Source organism: Nomascus leucogenys, chromosome 1a (genome assembly GCF_006542625.1).
Source record: "Nomascus leucogenys isolate Asia chromosome 1a, Asia_NLE_v1, whole genome shotgun sequence".
NCBI lineage: Eukaryota > Metazoa > Chordata > Mammalia > Primates > Hylobatidae > Nomascus > Nomascus leucogenys.
The window spans coordinates 42,508,552-42,530,571 of NC_044381.1; the positions used below are offsets into that span (position 1 = coordinate 42,508,552).

The window sequence follows — 22,020 nt, forward strand, 5'->3', positions numbered from 1 at the left end:
GAGGATCATTCTGGCTTATCCAGGTAGGCCCAGTGTAACCACAGAGGTCCTTAGGAAACCAGGGCTGGAAGACTGGATTCAGCAGTAGATGTGACAATGGAAGCAGAGGTTGGAGTGATGCAATGAGGAACCACTGGCCAAGGAAAGAAGGGGTCCCTAATGTTACTGAAACACCAGGGTTTGGTCTAGGTCCTGCTGCTCACCACACGGAAAGCCAATCACTGAGACAACAATTATTGCCAAGAAAGAAGGCTTTAATCTGGTGATGCAGCTGAGGAGATGGGAGCTCAGCCTCAAATCCATCTCCCTGTCTGACTAAAATGAGGGCTTTATATAGCAGGGAAGAAAAGTAGCTATGTGTGAGAAAAGAGGAACATGGAAGGGGTAAGGAAGCCATCCTGATGATTGAGGGGCCTAGTGTCTTATTGTCTGGATGTGATGTGATGATCTGGTGAGTTTCAATTCTTTGATACTGAGAGGTCCTTTCCTGAGGAGGAGTCAGTTTCTATGTTTATCCTAAAGAACTGTCTATGGCAGTGGTTCTCAACCTCCCGGCCATGGACTGGTACTGGTGCGTGGCCTGTTAGGAGCTGGGCTACACAGCAAGAGGTGAGCAGCAGGTGAGCAAATGAAGCTTCATCTGTATTTACAGCCACTCCCTATCAATTACATTACCACCTGAGCTCCACCTCCTGTCAGATCAGCAGTGGCATTAGATTCTCATAGGAGCGCAAACCCTATTGTGAACTGTGCATCTGAGGGATCTAGGGTGTGCACTTATGAGAGTCTAATGCCTGATTATCTGTCACTGTCTCCCGTTACTCCCAGATGGGACCGCTAGTTGCAGGAAAACAAGCTCAGGGCTCCCACTGATTCTACATATTATGGTGAGTTGTATAATTATTTCATTGTATATTACAATACAGTAATAATAGAAATAAAGTGCACAATAAATGTAATGCTGTTGAATTGTCCCCAAAACATCGCCCCTACCTCAGGCCATGGAAAAATTATCTTCCATGAGACTGGTCCCTGGTGCTAAAAAGACTGGGGACCACTGGTCTATGAGACTGTTGGGTTGGTTTCACTGGAAACCAGGGAAGGTTTGAGGAAAGTGATTCTCACGCAGAGCCTCTGGAAGGAAGGCAGCCCGTGTCACATGGATGTGAGGACTTTGACCCCCATAACTGTAAGATGAAAGATGTGTGTTGCTTTACGCCCCTGTTTGTGGTAACTTGTCACAGCAGCCATAGGAAATTAGTACACCATATAGATGATTGCTCTCTAATAGTTTCCCTATAAACCTAAAGTCATTTAGACAGAAATAATAGAGAGAAAAAGTATTTACAACAGTAAGAAAAATTAGAGGGCAGCTAGAAATCTACCTAAAAATATATGTGAAGATCTATATTAAGAAAATTACAAAGCTTTTCTGAATACTTCAGAAGGTCTGAAATAGATACATAGACCATGCTTTCTCAATATCATGAAGTGGGTAGTTTTATGCAAATTATCCATTAAAGCCCTACTTTTAAAATGGAACTTGCTGGGATGATTTTAAAATTTAGAAGAGAAAAGTAGCCATGAAATTGAGAATATTGCCCCCAAAAAGTAACAGTTGTTTTTCTTTTTTTTTTTTTTTGAGACAGAGTCTCACTCTGTTGCCCAGGCTGGAGTGCAGTGGCGTGATCTCGGCTCACTGCAAGCTCCGCCTCCCAGGTTCACACCATTCTCCTGCCTCAGCCTCCCAAGTAGCTAGGACTACAGGCGCCTGCCACCTCACCTGGCTAATTTTTTGTATTTTTAGTAGAGACGGGGTTTCACTGTGTTAGCCAGGATGGTCTCCATCTCCTGACCTCGTGATCCGCTCGCCTCGGCCTCCCAAAGTGCTGGGATTACAGGCATGAGCCACCGTGCCTGGCCCACAGTTGTTTTTCTTAATGTCCAAACATACTTCAGTCATCATAATTTAACAAATGTGATGTTGCCACAGCAACAAGCCAAGTGATTCAGTGGGGAGGGGGAAGGCAAGGTTAGAAGTGAATAGAGCTTGTTTTAGATGGGCAGCCAGAGAACACCTTCCATGGAGGTGACATTTCAGCAGGTGTGATACAAGAGAGACAGCAAAGAACACTGAGGAGTGGCCTTGGCCAACTGAACAACAAGGAACCAGCTTGCTATGCTTTGGGTAGAGCAAGGGACTCCCTGTCCAGTGGGGGAGAAGTGTTGGGGAGGTTAGAGAAAATTTGAGAGCGTTGATACTGTGGATATAATCTAGTTATTCTCCATTATCTGTCTTTCTGATTTCTTTCTGAAGGCCCAATTTTACTCACCTACTTGGGGAGACAGCCATAAATTATCAGGTTACCTAATGATGGCCCCATCTGAGTTTTGGTCCCACTGAGCTTCCAGTAGAATGTGAAGGTGGCTGCCTCGAGGCCTGGCTGGAACGTGGTGCTGTCCGTGAGACTCTACCGTGGTCCCTTCTCACCTGGGCAGGCCTTTATATGCCACTGCCTCAGCACCTTCCCAGGTATAGCTGCTGGCCATTTAGCAATATTCTTTTCAATGCTAGTCTGGCCAGAACACAGTGAAATGATGAGCTGGGACAGGCAGCCCAGATTATATCAAAACCACCACTGCACATCGTCACAGCAGATTAGATACTGCATTCAACAAAGAAACAAAGACATGGGATCCAGTAGATGGGAGCATGGGGAATGCAGATTCCCCGTGCTGTGCCTGTATGGTTGAGTTCATGAAGATCATACATACAGAACTTTACCCTGCCTGATTCAGCCTATCTTTTTAAGGAGTTGTCATCAGCATTTTAGTGACCTTCCAGCTTTATGTTGTCAATAAGAATTACCTTCTATAACTTAATTCAGTGCATGGATAAGGGTTGGCTAGGAGAGTATCCAGGTAGAACCTAATGATGTTAATAATAAGTAGTGGTCTCTGCTCATTAATGACTACTCTGCAGACAGGTGCGTTTCCACTGTCCCGAGAACGAAGACAGTCTCCTCATCTTAAATCCACCGCCTGGCTTCCGCCACCTCTCCATCACCTCCACCTCCCCAGATGCTGGTGGATCCTACAACACTTCTTACCCTTAGGGTCCACTAGAAATACTATAATTTTCCAGTTAAATCTGTAACAACAGATGCCTGCCATCTTTCAACTTCACTTGAAAAGAAAGGATCAAGGCCAACCAGAAATGAGCCAAAAGATTCAGAATATGAATATATCTGTTTTGAAGTCATTTTCAGATTGCTGTGTTGTTTTAGCTTTGTCTGATGTAAGTTCATGTTGATGATTAACTTTCTTGTCCAACATTAGTTTTCCCTACATGTTATATTAACAGAATTGTAGTTTGCATGTTCCTTTTAAGAGACAGAGTAGTCCTCCAGCCTCTTGACCACACCACACACCTGCGTGTGCAGGCACACACATACATGTGCACCACACAAACACCACACATGCATACTCACACACATCCCTCCTCCTTTGTCCCTTTCACTTCCCCTTGTTCCCTGTAGCCTGGCGTTGCCCCCTAGAGCTCCTGCCTGTGGCTGTACTGGGCTCCCCACATATCAGGGCAGTGTTTCCAGCTCCCGTTTTAGGAGCAGCCCACTCACTCCCCATTCTGGGTGCTTTAAGACCCTGTGTGCCCCCTAGTGTGTGCGCGCGGGACTGCTTCTGTCTGCTCTGGACCTGGGTGCAGCAGGACAAAGCTTTCAGCTCCCCTCATCAGCATCGTAACTTCTGTTCTGTTTACAGGACAGTGATTAGCTTGGTTTGGGGATGCCCATGTTTTGTCACACATCTTTTTTTTTGTATTTTACTTCTGTGGCTTTGTGCTTAATGATGTGGTAGGCGGGGAGGAGGGACTTTCTGAGTGTGAATTTACATCATTTTGACCAACCTGGGTTAGATGTAGTGTTTGGAAAGAGAAGCACAGTTGGTCCTCATCATTTGCAGATTCTGTATTTGTGAGTTCACCTAATACCTAAAGTCTATTTGTAACCCCCAAATCAGTACTCATGGTGCTTTTGTGGCCTTTCACAGACACATGCCCAAGGCAGTGAAAAATTTGTGTCCCAGCTGGGGCTGAACAAGGCGATGGTCGGCTCCCTGGTTTCTGCCCTCATATTGTGAACATGTGGTGTTTTCTTGGTCTATTTAGTGCCACGTTTCTTGCATATTTGGGCTTTTTGTTGGTGATTTTATTGTTTCTGATGGCCCCCAGGCATAGCGCTGAAGTGGTCTGGTGTTCCTAAGTGCAAGAAAGCTGCGACTTGCCTTATGGAGAAAAAAATGTGTGTGAGAGAAGCTTCGTTCAGGCATGAGTTATGAGGCTGTTCGTCATGGGTTCAATGTGAAGGAATCATCAGTACATATTGAATATGGTGTCTTTAAACAGAAACATACATAAACCAAGGTTATATATTGGTTGGTTGATGAAAATATTATGACGAGAGGCTCGCAGGAATTTGACTCTGCATTTCCCGTAAGAGCAGTGGTTCAGTATTCACTAATTCAGTGTTCCCTGTAGCTTTCTAGAAGATAATTACCACAGATAACAAGAACCTATTTTAGTAGGTGACAGAAAATCGAAACCTTCCCTTGGAAGAGTTCATAACAGAGCCCCCAGGTAGCCCTTCCTTCCAGCCCTCACTGAATCTTGCTCTTTTGTGACTGCTCTCCTTGGCAGGTTACTTCCTGAATTTTCTGGAGCCAGTAAACAATATCACCATTGTCCAAGGCCAGACGGCAATTCTGCACTGCAAGGTGGCGGGAAACCCACCCCCTAACGTGCGGTGGCTGAAGAATGATGCCCCGGTGGTGCAGGAGCCACGGCGGATCATCATCCGGAAGACAGAATACGGTTCACGACTGCGAATCCAGGACCTGGACACGACAGACACTGGCTACTACCAGTGCGTGGCCACCAACGGGATGAAGACCATTACTGCCACCGGCGTCCTGTTTGTGCGGCTGGGTGAGTTGGACAGTGAAATTGTGTGGGTTAGCAGATACGAAGGTTCCCAGCCACTGAGCAAGAGGTCCAGTTGCTATTTGAAACTGAACACACACCAGTCAGCATGAGGGGAGGGCAATGAAACCGTTCCCAAGGGCCTTTCCCATGTGCCCCAGGGCCCAGCTTGACCTGTTACCCATTTACTAGTAATAAAAGAAAATAGGGCCAGGTGCAGTGGCTCACACCTGTAATCCCAACACTTTGGGAGGCCGAGGCGGGCGGATCATCTGAGGTCAGGAGTTCGAGACCAGCCTGGCCAACATGGCGAAACTCCATCTCTACTAAAAATACAAAAATTAGCCTGGCATGGTGGTGGGCGGCTGTAATCCCAGCTATTCGGGAGGCTGAGGCAGGAGAATCGCTTGAACCTGGGAGGTGGAGGTTTCAGTGAGCCAAGATCGCGCCATTGCACTCCAGCGTGGGTGACAAGAGTGAAACTCTGTCTCAAAAAAAAAAAAAAAAGAACAAAAAGAAAATAGGTGCAGATGGAGCGGTTTACAGACCTGGATCCCAGGCACACATGCAGAGCCGAGGTGTTTAGCAGGAAGGCCGTGTGTTAGGAGGTCAGGTGTCAGTGGGAGGGTGGCTACACTGCAGGACAGCTGGGCAGGGCCTGAGGCTGGCCTGGCTGGGGTGGGGAGAGAGCTGAGCATGATGACCAGAGATTCTGAATCTCTGTGCTCGTCACACCTGTTGAAGGAATTAAGTGGCAGGGAGGAATGTGTCCCCTTCATCCCAGCTGTGAAAAACTCCCAGGCAGTGAACGCCCCGGCCCTGCCACCCAAGCCCACGCCATCCGATCACAAGTAGTAAAACAGATTTTGTATGTAAAGACTAGATGAGAGGAGAGAGAGTAAGGACAGCAAAAACTCCAAAAACAAAGATACCCTCAGTGACAAAGTACCCCTTCCCTTGTGTGTGGTTTCCAGCCTTGCTGACGTGATCACGAGTGGAGCCTGAGGCCCAAGGACAGCTGCCCACCAGTGAGCCCGCTGGCTTCAGCCTGTTTGCCACTGGCCTGATTTGAAGAAGGTTGTATTCCAAATCACGGAGTATTAATAACTTGTCTTTTTGTCTCCTCTTTTTAGGTCCAACGCACAGTCCAAATCATAACTTTCAGTAAGTATCTGTTTTCCCCAAACCATGTTCTGCTGCTCTGAGGGTTTTTGTTATGTAAGAATCCGGGTTTTAAATCCTGCCAGCTCATGTCTTTGCCGAATTTGCTAGAAGTTGGCTGGGCTTCACACAGGGATGGCCACGTGCTTGCTTAGGGTTGGGAAACGTTTACATTTTTCATGTTTTTTGTACAGAAAAAATCAGAAAAACAAAAATGGTTAATTTCCTTCTGAGATCATGACCTAACACAGGGCTACTGAGAGGAGTATAAATATACAGGCCAGGTTGCCTGGGCACCAGGAAGGATCCCGGCTCATTAGGACATTTGGAAACAGGGACATAATTCACTCTGAAATCCCAGCACCACCAGCTGCACTTAATAAATGTGTGCCCCTGAGCCTTGGGCCACCCTGTGACAGTGGGCAGGAGTCTCAACCCCACCTTGCAGATGAGGACACCGAGGCTCACAGCCAGGCTCACACTCCTTCACGAGCTGCTGACAGCAGTGGCTTTGAACTCAGGCCTCTGGTTTCCCAGTACGAGGTTGTTCCACTGTGGCCAGGCTGTCTTGGGAGAGTCCCCTCTGAACTGCCCACAGTCTCCCATCGTGTACACAGAGGAGTGCTCATTCCATTGCCTATGTTTAAGATGAGCAGTGACTGTCTAGGTCTCCTGCATTTCATCCTCAGACATATTGGAGAGCAGTGCTTCACTCTGAGATGTTCTGAACAATAGCATCAACACTGTGTGGTTGGTAAAGTGTGCAGTGTTGGCTGATTTCTGTTTCCCTGGGCCTTGTACCCATTACCCACCCATGATGTGCTGCAACACCACATTGGGAGGCTGGGCAGGGCGGCAGCCTGTCTCAGCAGACATCAGCAGCTTGCTTGCAGAGGGCAGATTTTTTTCCCCCCAAATAGACAGGCCTGGCTCTTTCACCCAGACTGGAGTGCAGTGGCACGATCACAGCTTACTGCAGTCTTGTACGCCTGGGCTCAAGCCATCCTCCCCCTTCAGCCTCCCGAGTAGCTGGGACTGTAGGCACATGCCACCACACACCTGGATAATTTTTTCTTATTTTTTGTAGAGATGGGGGTCTCACTATGCTGTCCAGACTGGTCACAAACTCTTGCCTCGAGCAATCCTCCTGCCTCGCCCTCACAAATCACTGGGATTGTAGGTGTGTGCCACCACACCTGACCTAGAGGGAAGATATTTGGGAAGATTCTGTGCTAAGCAATAGTGATGGAGCATTTTTCCTTAATAATCCTTCAGACATGGAGTAAGGAAAGAAGAAATTGCATCATGAGCACAATTATGGGGCTTTGGAAAAGGCATATAAGTCATTTCAAAAGCTGAACTATTGTTTTCTCTTATTTTATGTTTATGTCTTTTATTTTAGTTATTTTATTTTTTGAGACAGAGTCTTGCCCTGTCACCTAGGCTGGAGTACAGTGGTGCGGTCTCCGCTCACTGCAACCTCTGCCTGCCAAGTTCAGGCAATTCTTGTGTCTGAGCCTCCCGAGTAGCTGAAATTACAGATGCGCGCCACCACGCCTGGCTAATGTTTGTAGTTTTAGTAGAGACGGGGTTTCACCATGTTGGCCAGACTGGTCTCAAACTCATGACCTCAAGTGATCCGTCCATCTTGGCCTCCCAAAGTGCTGAGATTACAGACATGAGCCACTGCACCTGGCCTATATTTATGTATTTTATAAATAAAACTTTTGTAGTTCACTTATATATAGTTACATATATTATGTAACTATATAATATATTGTAAATATATCATAATTATAGAGCTATAATTATACAAATATTAAACATATTCATATATTTATATACAAATTGTAAATTTATATATATATTCATATAAATTATTTCACATTCTTTTTACATTGACTTTCTTCTCATTTTAAGTATGGATTTCCACACATTGATGTAAATGACTGGGGCAGTTTCAGAAAGTCCCGCCTGACCTCCCGTCTTTTCCAGGCCTCCTGCCTCCCTTGTCATGAAGGTAAATCATCCAGGGAGTTTCTAGGCACTCAGTACATACATACATCTACCTAAGGAAATACAAAACAATCAACTTGAAAAAGGGTCTAAAAGCACATAAATTACTCAGTATCACTGGGGCAATGAAGAAATATGCTTACCCATACACTATTGGTGAGAAATTTCTGGAGTGCTACTTGACAATAAACAAAAAATATTTTTAAAAAGAAATACCTCATCAGTTTTATGTACGTTTTTACATAAATGATGCTATACTTGACATGTTTAGTTAACAGTGTTCATAGAAATCTTTCCATCTCAGTGTATTCGAAGTTTCCAGATGCTCTCTTTCCCTCTTTCTGGACTCATGTGCAGAGCATGTGACTGTTCCATCGTGATGGGCATTCCCATCAGGGAAGCCTCGTCCCAGCCACTTGTGCCACTGCGTCTCCCTTCCCTGGCCCTGAGACCTGTGGCTGGGTTTCTCTAGGAGAGATTCTGAAGAGGAAAAACTTCAGGGGCACAGGCATCCCCTTTTTAAAACTGATACTGCCAAATGGTCATTCGTAGGTTACTTTCCCGACGTCAAAGGACCCATTTCTCCTTATCTTCCATAAGATGACTTCCAAACTTGTTAACTTCTGCCACTCTGAAGGATGAAAAATGAATAAATGAATAAATGACCTGCTTTGTTCTCCATTTCCCTGGTTACTGTGAGGCAGAGCATGTGGACGCACATTGCTTGGCACTCATGTCTCCTCTTTGTCAATTGCCACTTCATATTCTTTGCTTATTTTTCCTTTACATTGTTTCTTAATGAATTTTGATAATTCTTTATGTCTTATTTCTTGATCATATAGAAATTAAAACTTTTACAAATGAATAATTTGTTTTTCATGTTATGTCTTGTTAAAGAATGTCATCATTTCCTTGAAAAATTCTGATGGTAGTTTGATTGGAATTACAATGAATTTTTAGGTCAGTTTGGTGAGAATTAATACCTAAATTGAATTTTCTTATCAAGGACTACTTTCCTTTGTGTTTTGAGGTGTTTTCTTTTTCTTAACATTTTATAATGAAAAATTTCAAACATACAGTTGAAAGAATTTTATAGTGGGCTCCTGTATACTCACCAGCTAGATGCTAGCATTTACATTTTACTGTGCTAACTTTATCACTTATCATTCCATCTAGCCTCCATCTGTCCATCAATCCATCTAATTTTTCATTCATTTCACTGAGTTGCAGATATTTGTACATTTACCCTGAAATACTTCAGCATATATATCATTAATGAGAGTTCAGTATCTGTTTATGATTCTTGCTTCTTCTTCTTCAGTTAAAATTTGCATACCAATGAAATGCACACATCTTAAGTATAGCACTATAAGGTCTGACAAATGCTTAAATCTCTGCAATCCAAACACCCTATCCAGGTACAGAATCTCTGTCACGCCTGCAGGCTCCGTCGTGCAACTTCCTAGTCAACTCTCTTCTACCCCAGGCACCCACTATTCTGATTTTTTAAGTAATGGAGTAGATTTTCCTGTTATTAAACATCACAGAAATGAAATCCTTCAGCATGTAGCCACTTAAGCCTGGCATCCTTTTAGCATAGTGCTTTTGAGATTCATCTGTGTTGTACACGTATCAGTAGGTTACAGCTGTTTATTGCTGAATAGCATTTCACTGTATGAACATACTCGTTGATTTATCCATTTTCCTGTTGAAGGACACCTAAGCAGATTCCAGGCTTGACTACTATGAATAAAGTTCCTTGTATAGGAATACTCTATACTTTTTGTGGACATGTATTTTCATTTCTGTTAGTGTTACGTAGGCGTAGAATTGCTGCATTATAGGGCATGTGTGTGCTTAATTTTATAAGACATTCCTGGGCCTTCTAAACTCTTTTTACCTCCACCCACAGTGTGGGAGACTTGTGATCACTCCACATATTTCCCAACATTGGTGTGGTCAGCCTTTTTAAGTGTAGCTATTCCGGTGTATGCAGTGATTCAAGTGATCTTTTATATCATTCCAGCCTCTTGAAAAAGTAATTTTTATTAGTCATTTTTAAATTTTTAAATAAATGTATTTAAAGCTGTAAAGTTTCCTCTGAATACCATCTCCCTGCTTCCACCATGCATTTAGGCTTCTGTTGTTTGATACTGTTTTCTGATTTTTGTTGCATTAGTGAATATGGGCTGTTTATGTTTTACTCTTGATAATTTATTGAGATTTTTCTTTGTAACCAGTTAGATACAGTCCATTTTTGTGAATCTTGCCTGTTGTTTCAAAAATAAGTGTGCTTTGATGTGGCTGCACATTTCTTGACTCATCTGTGAGATTAAGTATGTTATTAAAAATATCTATATATTTTTTGTCCACATGAGTACCAGATACCTGAAGATTTGTGAAAGTCACCCACACTCCTTCTGGATGTGCTAGTTTCTATTAGTTCTCTATTTTTAATATTTTGTATGTATTTTAAGGTTATATAGGTTTTTGTGGGGTTTTTTGGTTTCTTTTACAGTCCCTTTTAGTGCTTTTTGCCTTGAATTCAGTTTTGCCTAACAATAATAGAGTTCCACATGCTTTTTAAATTTGCATTTGCCAGGAACCGTTTTTATGATTCCTGTCCCACTCTTTTAGTCTTTCACCTTTTTGTGTTCTGTTTTATGTAGGTCTCTTGTAAATGATGTATAACTAGACTTTTTTGGGAGGTTGATGTGGAGACCTTTCCAGTCTGAAAGTCCATGTTAATACATAGTTAAATTCATTTTAACCAATATACAGTATTCCATTCTGTGAGTCAGTTTCCACTTGAATCATGCATTGACTGCCGAGTGATGGTTAGTTCTTTTCACTGATAGGGACCCTCTTATAGTGACTGTCCCTCCCACGTCTCTTTGTCCCTATGGGCAAAAGTCCTCCAGGGACAGAGATCAGGAAGCAGGATTATAGGTGTGCATCTCCCACTTCTTCCAGGAATGGCCAGATTGCCCTCTATGATGGCCAAGTCATTCATAGCCTCACCTGCAACACATGAGTTGTTATTTCCTCATGTTTCCTAGCACATGGTATTATCAGAACTTAAAATGTTGCCAGCATCTTAGGTGTCAAATAGTAATTTTAATTACATTTCACCAGTAAATAGTGAGGTTGAACATCATTTTGTCATTTTAAAAGCCATTGCATTGCCTGTGTGTATCCAGCCTATCCTCATTATTTTCAGATTCCATATTTGCAAATTTGCTTATTCACTAAACTTCATGTCCCCCAAATCAACACTCGTGGTGTTTTCATGGTCATTCTTGGGCATGCACAGAGTGGAGAAAAACCTGAGCTCCCTGACACATGTTTGCAGCTGAGACCGAACCAAACTACACTGCCTTCTTGTTCTAGTCCTCGTACTGTGAGCATGCATCCTTTCTGTCTAGTTAGTGTCACATTTTTCCTATTTGTGTACTTCCTGTTGGTGATTCTGCTGTTGTAAATGGCTCCCAGGTTTGGCGCTGAAGTGCTCTCTGGTGTCCCAAGTGCAGGGAATTGTGATGTGCCTTACGGAGAAGACATATGTTAGAGGCTGTACGTTTTCCACGAATCAATAATATACATCAAATAAGATGTCTTTAACCAAAAATGTACATAAAACAAGATGTGTATTGATTGGTTGAAGCAAATGTTGTAACCAGAGGCTCTCAGAAAACTAACTGTATTTTCCCTGGGAACAGTAGCTCAGTATTCACTAATTCAGTGTTTGTTGTGACATTATAGAAAATAACTATGGTAGATAACTAAAATAGACTGCACTTTGTCCATGTTTCTGTTAGGATATGTGTTTTTCGGCCGGGTGCAGTGGCTCATGCCTGTAATACCAACACTTTGGGAGGCCAAGGTAGGTGGATCACCTGAGGTCAAGAGTTCGAGACCAGCCTGGCCAACATCGTGAAACCCCGTCTCTACTAAAAATATAAAAATTAGCTGGGCATGGTGGCACATCCCTGTAATTCCAGCTACTTGGGAGGTGGAGACAGGAGAATTGCTTGAACCTGGGAGGCGGAGGTTGCAGTGAGCCAAGATCATGCCACTTCACTCCAGCCTGGGCGACAGAACAATACTTAGTCTCAAAAAAAAGAAAGAATATGTGTTTTTCTTGCTTTATGAGAGTTTCAAAATAATTTCTAGATACATGCCTTTACATAGTTATTACTCCATCTAGAATTTATTTTTTGCTGGTATAAGCTAGTATTCTACTATAATGTTTTTCTCTATAGATGGCCTGGAGTCTTGGCATCATCTAATGAATTACCTAATCTGTAATCATTAAATTTAATATCACCCTTGTCCTGTGTGAAATTTCTATAGATGTGAGTCTGCTTATAGGCTGTTTTGTCCCTACAGCTTCTGTTTCTGGACTAATTCCACAGTATTCTAACAGTACAGCTTTGTAATATATCTTGCCATATGTAGGGGAAACATGCCCTCCTCTACTGCTATGGACTGAAGTGTGTTTCCCACCAAATTCATGTGGTGACAGAGCCTGTAGTGGAGACAGGACCTTTAAAAAGGTGATTAAGGTTAAATAAGGTCATAAGGGTGAAACCCTGATCCAAGAGAACTGGTGTCTTTATACAAGAGGCAGAGATACAGGGATCTCAGGTGCCATCTGGAAGGCAGGAGGAGAACCCCCACCAGGAGCCAAATTGGCCGGCACCTTGATGTTGGACTTCCAGCTTCCAGAGTGTGAGAAAATACATTCTGTTGCTTAAGCCACCATCTGTGGTATTAGTTATGGCAGCCTAAACTGATGACTGACCCACCTTACTACCATCCCATTTTTCTAGATTATCTTTCCTGTTATTTGCCTTGTTCTTTTCCTTGTGAATTTTATGTCTTTGTATTAGAATTGAAGTTTGATTGATTAGGGGAGAACTGATGCTGCTGTTTCTAGTTTGTAGTTTGATATTTCTTTAAGTTGTCTGTGCGCTTTTTTTTTCTTTTGTTTCTTTGGAGACGCAGTTTCACTCTTGTTGCCCAGGCTGCAGTGCAGTGGCACGATATCGGCTCACTGTAGCCTCCGCCTCGCAGGTTCAAGTGATTCTCTGCCTCAGCCTCCTGAGTAGCTGGGATTACAGGCGCCTGCCACCACGCCCGGCTAATTTTTGTATTTTTAGTAGAGACAGGGTTCCACCATGTTGGTCAGGCTGGTCTCTTGACCTCAGGTGATCCACACACCTCAGCCTCCCAAAGTGCTGGGATTGCAGGCGTGAGCCACCAGGCCCGGCCTCTGTCCCCTTTGCAATATAGTTTTATAATTTTCTCTATGACGACCCGGCACACCTTTCTTAAGTATGTTTCCAAGTGGTTCATTGATTCTACTAATGATACTGATATCTTTCTCTCCCAAATTTTATTTTTAAATTGTGTGCTAGTGGTGGTTGAGAAAGGCATTAAATTTTAAATATAAATCTTATACCCACAACTTTGTTGAACTTTTTCATTATTTTTTCCTGAAGTATCTTTTGGATTTTTTTCTATGGTGGAATTGAAGTTTTCTACAAATACTTTTTTCTATTCCCACCTTTATGTATTCAATAAAAATTATATTCCAGTGTACACCGTGATGTTTTAATATATGTATACATTGTGGAATGGCTAAATCAAATTAATGGACATATGTCTCACTTGACATACTCATCATTTTCTTGTAGTGAAAACACTTAAAGTCTATTCTCTTTAGCAATTTTTTTTTTTTTTTTTTGAGACAGTGTCTCGCTTTTTCTCCCAGGCTGGAGTGCAGCAGTGGCACAATCTTGGCTCACTGAAGCCTCTGCCTCCTGGGTTCAAGCAATTCTTCTGCCTCAGTCTCCCGAGGAGCTGGGATTACAGGCGTGCACCGCCATGCCTGGCTAATTTTTTTTTTTGTTGTTTGTTTGTTTGTTTTTTAGTAAAGACAGGGTTTCATCATATTGGCCAGGCTGGTCTCGAACTCCTGACCCCAGGTGATCTGCCAAATACATTGTTATTCACTAAAGTCATGTTGTAAAACCGATCTCTTGACCTTAGTCCTCCTTCTAACTGTAATTTTGTATCCTTTGACCAACATCCCCCCAGTTCCATAGTCCCAGCCTCTGGTAACCACCACTGTGCTTTCTGGCAGAGGACATTCTTTGACTTTGTAGTGCGTAGTAGCAGCCCACTGGCTGTCATCTTTCTGCAGCCGTGAGTTTCTTTTCCCCAGTGACCCTGACTGTGTTTCAGTAGACTGACTCTTCCCCCGCGCCACCATAATGATGTGCTTATGATATCTCTGGACCCTAACCAAACGAAGACAGAAGGAGAGAATCAGTGAGCTTAAAACCATAATCCACAGGTTCTCTGGTTCTTTTGCTCGACAAGTTTATCAATCAATGACACCTCTTTTGGGCCACTTCCATAGAAAATGCACAACAGTTCGCGTTCTTTCATTGTTGGTCAAGAGGTGTGTCCTGTCTGTATAAATGGAGAGTTGAACAGCAAACAGTAGTATCGCCTTGGCTTAGCCCTGCGTGCAGTGTGACAGCAAGACTTGGTACCATGGATTCTTAGCCATGAACTCTGATGGTTGCTAACTCAGGCCTTTCACTCATGGCTCTTCCTTGGGTGCTGCCGTGGCCCGTCCACACGCGTGGGCGCTGTGGTGTGTGGGACTAAAGCTTGTGCATGTTGAGGGAGGTGGATATCCTTGAAGGTTAAAGGATTTACCACCGTAAGACATTGCTTTCCCTTCTATCCCTGTTTAATTGGGGGCAAGGAGGGTGTGTATATGGAGAACAAAGCTTGAAGAAAAGGCGGTGCCTCCACAGATGGAGCTTCCGAGGCCCAGGTTATCCAAGCTGACTCAGCAGCAGTGTTGGTCGTGCTTGGAGATTAATGCTAGGCTGCCTGTCTCATATTTCATATGTGGGTTTTGTTTTTCCTGCTCTGCTGAAAAGTGGCACATTTAGATGAGTACAGGCCCATACACAGGTCCTGCTTGTAGGGGGAGGGAGGTGGTGGGGTGGGGTGTGCTGCCTTCCTGAAGCCAGTGCACCAGAGCCCTTGGCTGGCGTGTGTTGCTGTCCTGGACCCACCCCATGGCCCGCAAGTGTGTGCATGCATATTGTGCTACCTACACACACACACACACACACACACACACACACACACACCCCTCTGCTCAAGGAAAGTGTGTTATTCTTTTGAATAATGAAAAGTTATGTTAATTACTGGCCTCTGGGAAATCACCTTCCCGGGGTCATGGCCCTGTTATTTTCTTATGGGAACAAGAATCAGTTAATTCCAAGACTTCAGCCGTTCTCTATCCAGACGCTTGTGACCCGGGACTCCTGGTTTCCAAGTCTGACTTATCTCCCCAGCTCCAGCCCCATATGTTTCACCCACATAATGAGCCTCTCCAAGCGGATAATTCGAAGGCACCTCTCGCCGAGTGTGTCTACACGGAATTCGGCCAGCTGCCAGCCCAAACTCCTTCCATTGCTATTTTGGGGGAGTTTTCATAAGTCTAGTTCAGAGTTTATCCTAATTACAGGAAAACAGCACTATAAAACAAAGTGCCAAGTAAGAAGCCGGTAATTAGAAATGACGTGAGCAGAAACCAAGCCAGGCCAGGCATGGTGGCTCAGGCCTGTAATCCCAGCACTTTGGGAGGCCAAGGCGGGCTGATCACTTGAGGTCAGGAGATGGAGACCAGCCCGGCCAACTTGGTGAAACCCCCTTGCTACTAAAAATACAAACATTAGCTAGGAGTGGTGGTGCGTGCCTGTAATCCCAGGTACTAGGGAGGCTGATGCCCGAGAATTGCTTGAACCTGGGAGGTGGAGGTTGCCGTGAGCCGAGATCACACCACTGCACTCCAGCCTGGGCAACAGAGCGAGACTCCATGTTTTAAAAAGTAAATAAATAAATAAACAAACAAAAAACCCAAGCCACCTTATTGCTGACAAACTCAGGCAAAAGGCTGACATTTGGCATTTGATATTAAAGCCCTCAGACCACCAGCCTAATCAAGTTCAACTTAATTCAGACAGAACTTGAAGGAGGGAGGCCAGTCTAATTTTTTTCCCAGTGACATATTTTTATGGGAAGTTCTGTTTTCTAGAAAATGCAACTTTCCTTAAATCCCATAGTACAGAACCAGAATAAAAGCTAGAAACTGAATTTGTTTTAAGGTTATGTGATACGAGCAGTAGGTGACTAAATAGACAATCATCAGTAAGGTAATTCGAGAATAGATACACACATCTAAATGCAGACTGTAGGCTGGGCACGGTGGCTCAATGCCTGTAATCCCAACACTTTGGGAGGCCAAGGTGGGCAGATCACCTGAGGTCAGGAGTTCAAGACCAGTCTGGCCAACATGGTGAAACCCCATCTCTACTAAAAATACAAAAATTAGCCGGGTGTGGTGGCACACACATCTGTAATCCCAGCTACTTGGGAGTCTGAGGCAGGAGAACTGCTTGAACCAGGGAGGTGGAGGTTGCAGTGAGCCGAGAGCGCGCCATTGTACTCCAGCCTGGGCAACGAGTGAAATTCCATCTCAAAAAAAAAAAAAAAAAAAAAAAGTAGGCTGGGCACAGTGGCTCATACCTGTAATCCCAACACTCTGGGAAGCCAAGGTGGGTCGATCATCTGAGGTCGGGAGTTTGAGACCAGCCTGACCAACATGGAGAAACCCCGTCTCTACTAAAAATACAAAATTAGTCTGGTATGGTGGCAGATGTCTGTGATCCCAGCTACTCGGGAGACTGAGGCAGGAGAATTGCTTGAACCCAGGAGGTAGAGGTTGCAGTGAGCCGAGATCACGCCACAGCATTCTAGCCTGGGCAAAAAGAGCGAGACTTCGTCTCAAAAAATATATATATATATATAATATAATTAATAAATAATAAATGAGACCATATGGTGACACAGGATATTTGCATTTCAGCAATAATGAAAATGCACACACTTGATGTGCACTCACACATGGAATGCGGCTTTAGGTCGTTTTGTTTCCACCCGATCCCCTGGATTCCAGGGGCTAGCTCTTATGCCATATTATGCACAGTGAGAGCCTTTTACCAACTGACTTCAGGGTTTTTCAAGGATATAGCAACCTTCCAAGGGGGAAAGTGTTTGGCTTACCTGGGAGGGACTAGCCACCTGAACAGTGTAGGGGAAAATAACATTTACTTCCCAGGGAACTGGCACCCTCAGAGCCATTGTCTTCTCTGCCTCTGGCCACCTTATGTGATCCTGGCCTTAGAGGTGGCCATTGCAAAAGCCAGTGTTTCCAAGGTTCTGCTGACTTGGATTTTTATGATATCAAACGTTGGTGTTGGGCATGTTCAGTTGGATCAAGTGGACGTTTTTGCCACATCCAATATGTTTTCAGTATAGTCAGATATTCAGAGTATTTCATTTTGGAAGCAGAGAGTAATAAATATACAGCGTCTAATTCTCAAGGAAATCATTCATTCAGTTAATAAATTTCAGCTTCACCCGGGTGTGGTGGCTTACGCCTGTAATCACATCACTTTGGGAGGCTGAGGTGGGCTTATCACCTGAGGTCCGGAGTTTGAGACCAGCCTGGCCAACATATAATGAAACCCCATCTCTACTAAAAAATACAAAAATTAGCTGGGTGTGGTGGTGAATGCCTGTAGTCCCAGCTACTTGGGAAGCGGGGCAAGAGAATCAACCTCCAGGAGGTGGAGGTTGCAGTGAGCCAAGATCGTGATACTGCACTCCAGCCTGGGCGAGCGACAGCAATACTCCGTCTCTCAAAAAAAAAAAAAAAAAAAAAAAGTTAACAAATTTCTATGGGGGGTCAACCATGCGCCAGGTCCTGTTCAAGACATTGAGGATACAACAATGAATGCAACAGATAAAAACTAAAAATTCCTGCCCTGTGCTGTTGACATTTTGTTTGGAGACTCTTATGTCTGGCCTCTTTCATTAAATGTAATGTCTGAAAGATTTATTCTGGTTACATATACAGCACTTCATTCCTGTTTACTGATGAGAAGTATTCTGTTGTATGAATGTACTACAATATGTTTATTCACCTATTGCTGAGCATTTGGGGGCAATTATAAATAAAGCCATGAACATTTGTGTTCACATATTTTTATAAACATCTTTTCATTTCAACATTGTGATTTTTGAAGTTTGAAGTGTGGAGGCCTTGGACATCTTTTGTTAGGTTTATTCCCAAGTATTTTAACCATTTTCAAATATAGAGTGCAGTGGCATTAAATTAACCCCAGTTGGTCCATGGACCTCTTTAGTATTGTCTGTGTTTGTTTTGCTGGATGCAGTTTGCTAACGTTTTGAGGAGGACATTGCCCCTTTTCATGGTAGGCATTTTGGTTTGTAACGCTCTTGTGGTGTCCTTGTTAGATACTCTTGCGATGTCCTTATTGTATTTTTCTTTTCTTTTCTTTTCTTTTGAGACAGAGTCCTACTCTGTCGCGCAGACTGTAGTGCAATGGCATGATCTTGGCTCACGGCAACTTCTACCTTCCAGGTTCAAGCGATTGTCCTGCCTCAGCCCCCTGAGTAACTGGGATTACAGGCACGCATCACTCCTGGCTAATTTTGTATTTTTAATAGAGATGACATTTCACCATGTTGGCCAGGCTGGTCTTGAACTCCTGACCTCAGATGATTCACCTGCCTCGGTCTCCCAAAGTGCTGGGATTACAGATGTGAGCCACTGCACCGGCCCTTATCATATTTTTCTGAAGTCCCTGTTAGATATTTGTGTCAGAGTTGTCAATCTTTTTGTCTCTTTGCTTCAGTTTGGAAATCTCCTGTTGACCTGTCTTCAGGTTCGTAGGTTTTTTCTTCTGCTGTATCCACTCTGTTATACAGTCATGCATCATGTAACAATGGAGATATGTTGTGAGAAATGCATTAGTGATTTTCTCCTTGTAGGGACATCATAGAGTGTACTCACACAAACCTAGATGATTTCCCCTACTGCACAACTAGGCTATATGGTACAGCCTGTTGCTCCTAGACTACAGACTTGTACAGCATATGACTATACTGAATACTGTAGACAACTGTAACATAATGGTATTTGTGTATCTAAACACAGAAAAGGTACAGTAAAAATATGGTATAAAAATTAAGAAATGGTACACTTATGTAGGGCACTTACCATGAATGGAGCTTGCAGGACTGGAAGCTGTTCTAGGTGAGTCGGTGAGTGAGTGGTGAGTGAATGGTGGTGAGTGAATGTGTACATTAGGTGAATGTGAAGAAGCACCTAATGTACACATTACTGTACACTACTGTAGACTGTATACATGCTGTACATTTAGGCTACAGTGAGTTTATTAAAAATCGAGTAATTGCACTACAGTGTTATGACAGCTCTGACGTCACTAGGCGATGAGGATTTTTCAGCTCCATTATAATCTTAGGGGACCACCATTGTGTATGTGGTCTGCCGTTAACCAAAAACATCGTTAGGTAGTGCATGGCTGCACCATCCAATGAATCTTTTATTGTAGACTCTTATGTTTCAGTTCTAGGCTTCCTGTTTAGTTCTTCTTTTACAGTTTCCATCCCTCCTGAAATACCCCACATCTTCACTACACCTTCTTCTGTACTGTGTTTTCCACATCTATTACTTTAAAGCCCTGTGATATGGTTTGGCTGTGTCCCCACCCAAATCTCAACTTGAATTGTATCTCCCAGAATTCCCACATGTTGCGGGAAGGATCCAGGGGGAGGTAATTGAATCACCCACATGTTGAGGGAGGGACCCATGGGGAGGTAATTGAATCATGGGGGTCGGTCTTTCCTGTGCTATTCTCATCACAGTAAGTCTCATGAGATCTGATGGGTTTATCAGGGGTTTCCACTTTTGCTTCTTCCTCATTTTTCTATTGCCGCTGCCATGTAAGAAGTGTCTTTTGCCTCCCATCATGATTCTGAGGCCTCCACAGAATTGTGGAACTGTAAGTCCAATTAAACTCCTTTTTGTTCACAGTCACAGGTATGTCTTTATCAGCGGTGTGAAAATGGCCTAATCCACCTGCTCTGCTGATTCTAACATCTGGGTTATCTTCGTGTTTGTTTCTCTTGATCACGGGTTATATTTTCCTGTTTCTTTGCATGTCTGGTAATTTTATTGTACAGTGGACATCATGGTTTGTACGCTAGGTTTTGCATTCAAAGTAAAGAGTATTGAGTTTTGATACGGCTGCACATTAGATTACTGTCAGAGCACCTAATGCTTAGGGAGTTTTCGCTTTGTGAATGTGGTTGGTCTGCTCTGTCTCCTGGTGAGTCACAGATTGGGCTTCTTCTGCTTCACCTAGGCAGGCAGCCCATTTAGGACAGTCAGCCTCTCTCATAATAAGATAAACAATTATGAGAAAGGGTTACTACTTTGTAACAAAACAATTAGGGAAAAATGTTAACTTCCTATGCAATATGTAGCTACATTTGAATTTTGACATGGATTCCTTTTCAACCTTAAAAAAGCCTTAGTTTCCTTTAAATTTCCTTCATTATTAATACCCATGAATTTTTGTTCTCAGCATGTGTCATTTAGGGGAAGGCTGTGGATCCCCACCATCTTGCCAGTCTTGGTGGAGAAGCACCTGCCATCACAGTCTGCTGGCCCCTGCCTCTGTTTCTCCCCGATCTCCTACCCCTCTCCTGTTGCTTTTCTTACCCAGGGTTGTCATTATTTTATTATCATTATTATTATTATTATTATTATTATTATTATTATTATTTGAGACAGAGTCTCGCTCTGTCACCAGGCTGGAGTGCAGTGGCACAATCTCTGTTCACTGCAACCTCTGCCTTCCGGGTTCAAGCGATTCCCCTGCCTCAGCCTCCCGAGTAGCTGGGACTACAGGCGTGCACCACTACACCCGGCTAATTGTTTGTATTTTAGTAGAAATGGAGATTCATCATGTTGGCCAGGATGGTCTCGATCGCCTGACCTTATGATCCACCCATCTCGGCTTCCCAAAGTTCTGGGATTACAGGCGTGAGCCACCGCGCCCGGCCAGGTTGTCATTATTTAGCACCCTCTCTCCTCCTTGACAATCACTTCTGGGTGTAGAAGTTTCTTCTTCATCCATGTCCCGTCAGGCCTTGGATCAGTGCCTGGCAGCATGAGGGGCAGGGGAATTCCACACTTCATTTCTGCAACGTGGATGCTCCACCAGCTGGTGAGCGTGTTTACTGCACTTATGTTGCTGAAGGAATTTTATAGCTGCCAAATTCCATCTCAGTCCTTTCTTTGCTTTCCCGGGGATCCACTTAACAGACTCTCTCCAGCTCTGTTCCTCTTCCAAGGCCCCAAATGTGCCAGATAAAGATAAAATATAATTGTTTGAAAATAGAAAGCAATTCCCACTAGTTTTCTCAGACAATTCAAAAGCAAAGATGCCATTTTCCAAGCACTTCTATCTGGCTTTTTGGAGATACATATATATATATATATATATATATTATATTTTTTTTTTTTTTTTTTTTTTTTTTTCTCCCCCCCCGAGACAGAGTCTTGCTCTGTCGCCCAGGCTGGAGTGCAGTGGCGTATTCTCGGCTCACTGCAAGCTCCACCTCCTGGGTTCACGCCATTCTCCTGCCTCAGCCTCCCGAGTAGCTGGGACTACAGGTGCCCACCGGTACGCCTGGCTAATTTTGTTTTTGTATTTTTAGTAAAGATGGGGTTTCATTGTGTTAGCCAGGATGGTCTCGATCTTCTGACCTTGTGACCCTCCTGCCTTGGCCTCCCAAAGTGCTGGGATTACAGGTTTGAGCCACCGCGCCCAGCCTGGACATTGTCTATTCAGATTGAA

General features: G+C 43.7%; 1 protein-coding gene across 2 annotated transcripts in view; it reads left to right on the plus strand.

Moving 5' to 3' along the window:
- ROR2 (receptor tyrosine kinase like orphan receptor 2) overlaps nucleotides 1–22,020 on the plus strand; it is a 224,481-nt gene that overhangs the window by 184,855 nt on the left and 17,606 nt on the right. For both annotated transcript variants that reach the window (XM_030805855.1, XM_003279519.4), the window contains exons 3-4: nucleotides 4,715–5,002; nucleotides 6,130–6,160. In XM_030805855.1, coding sequence (XP_030661715.1) covers nucleotides 4,715–5,002; nucleotides 6,130–6,160 — 319 coding nt within the window. The remainder of the gene's footprint in view (nucleotides 1–4,714; nucleotides 5,003–6,129; nucleotides 6,161–22,020) is intronic.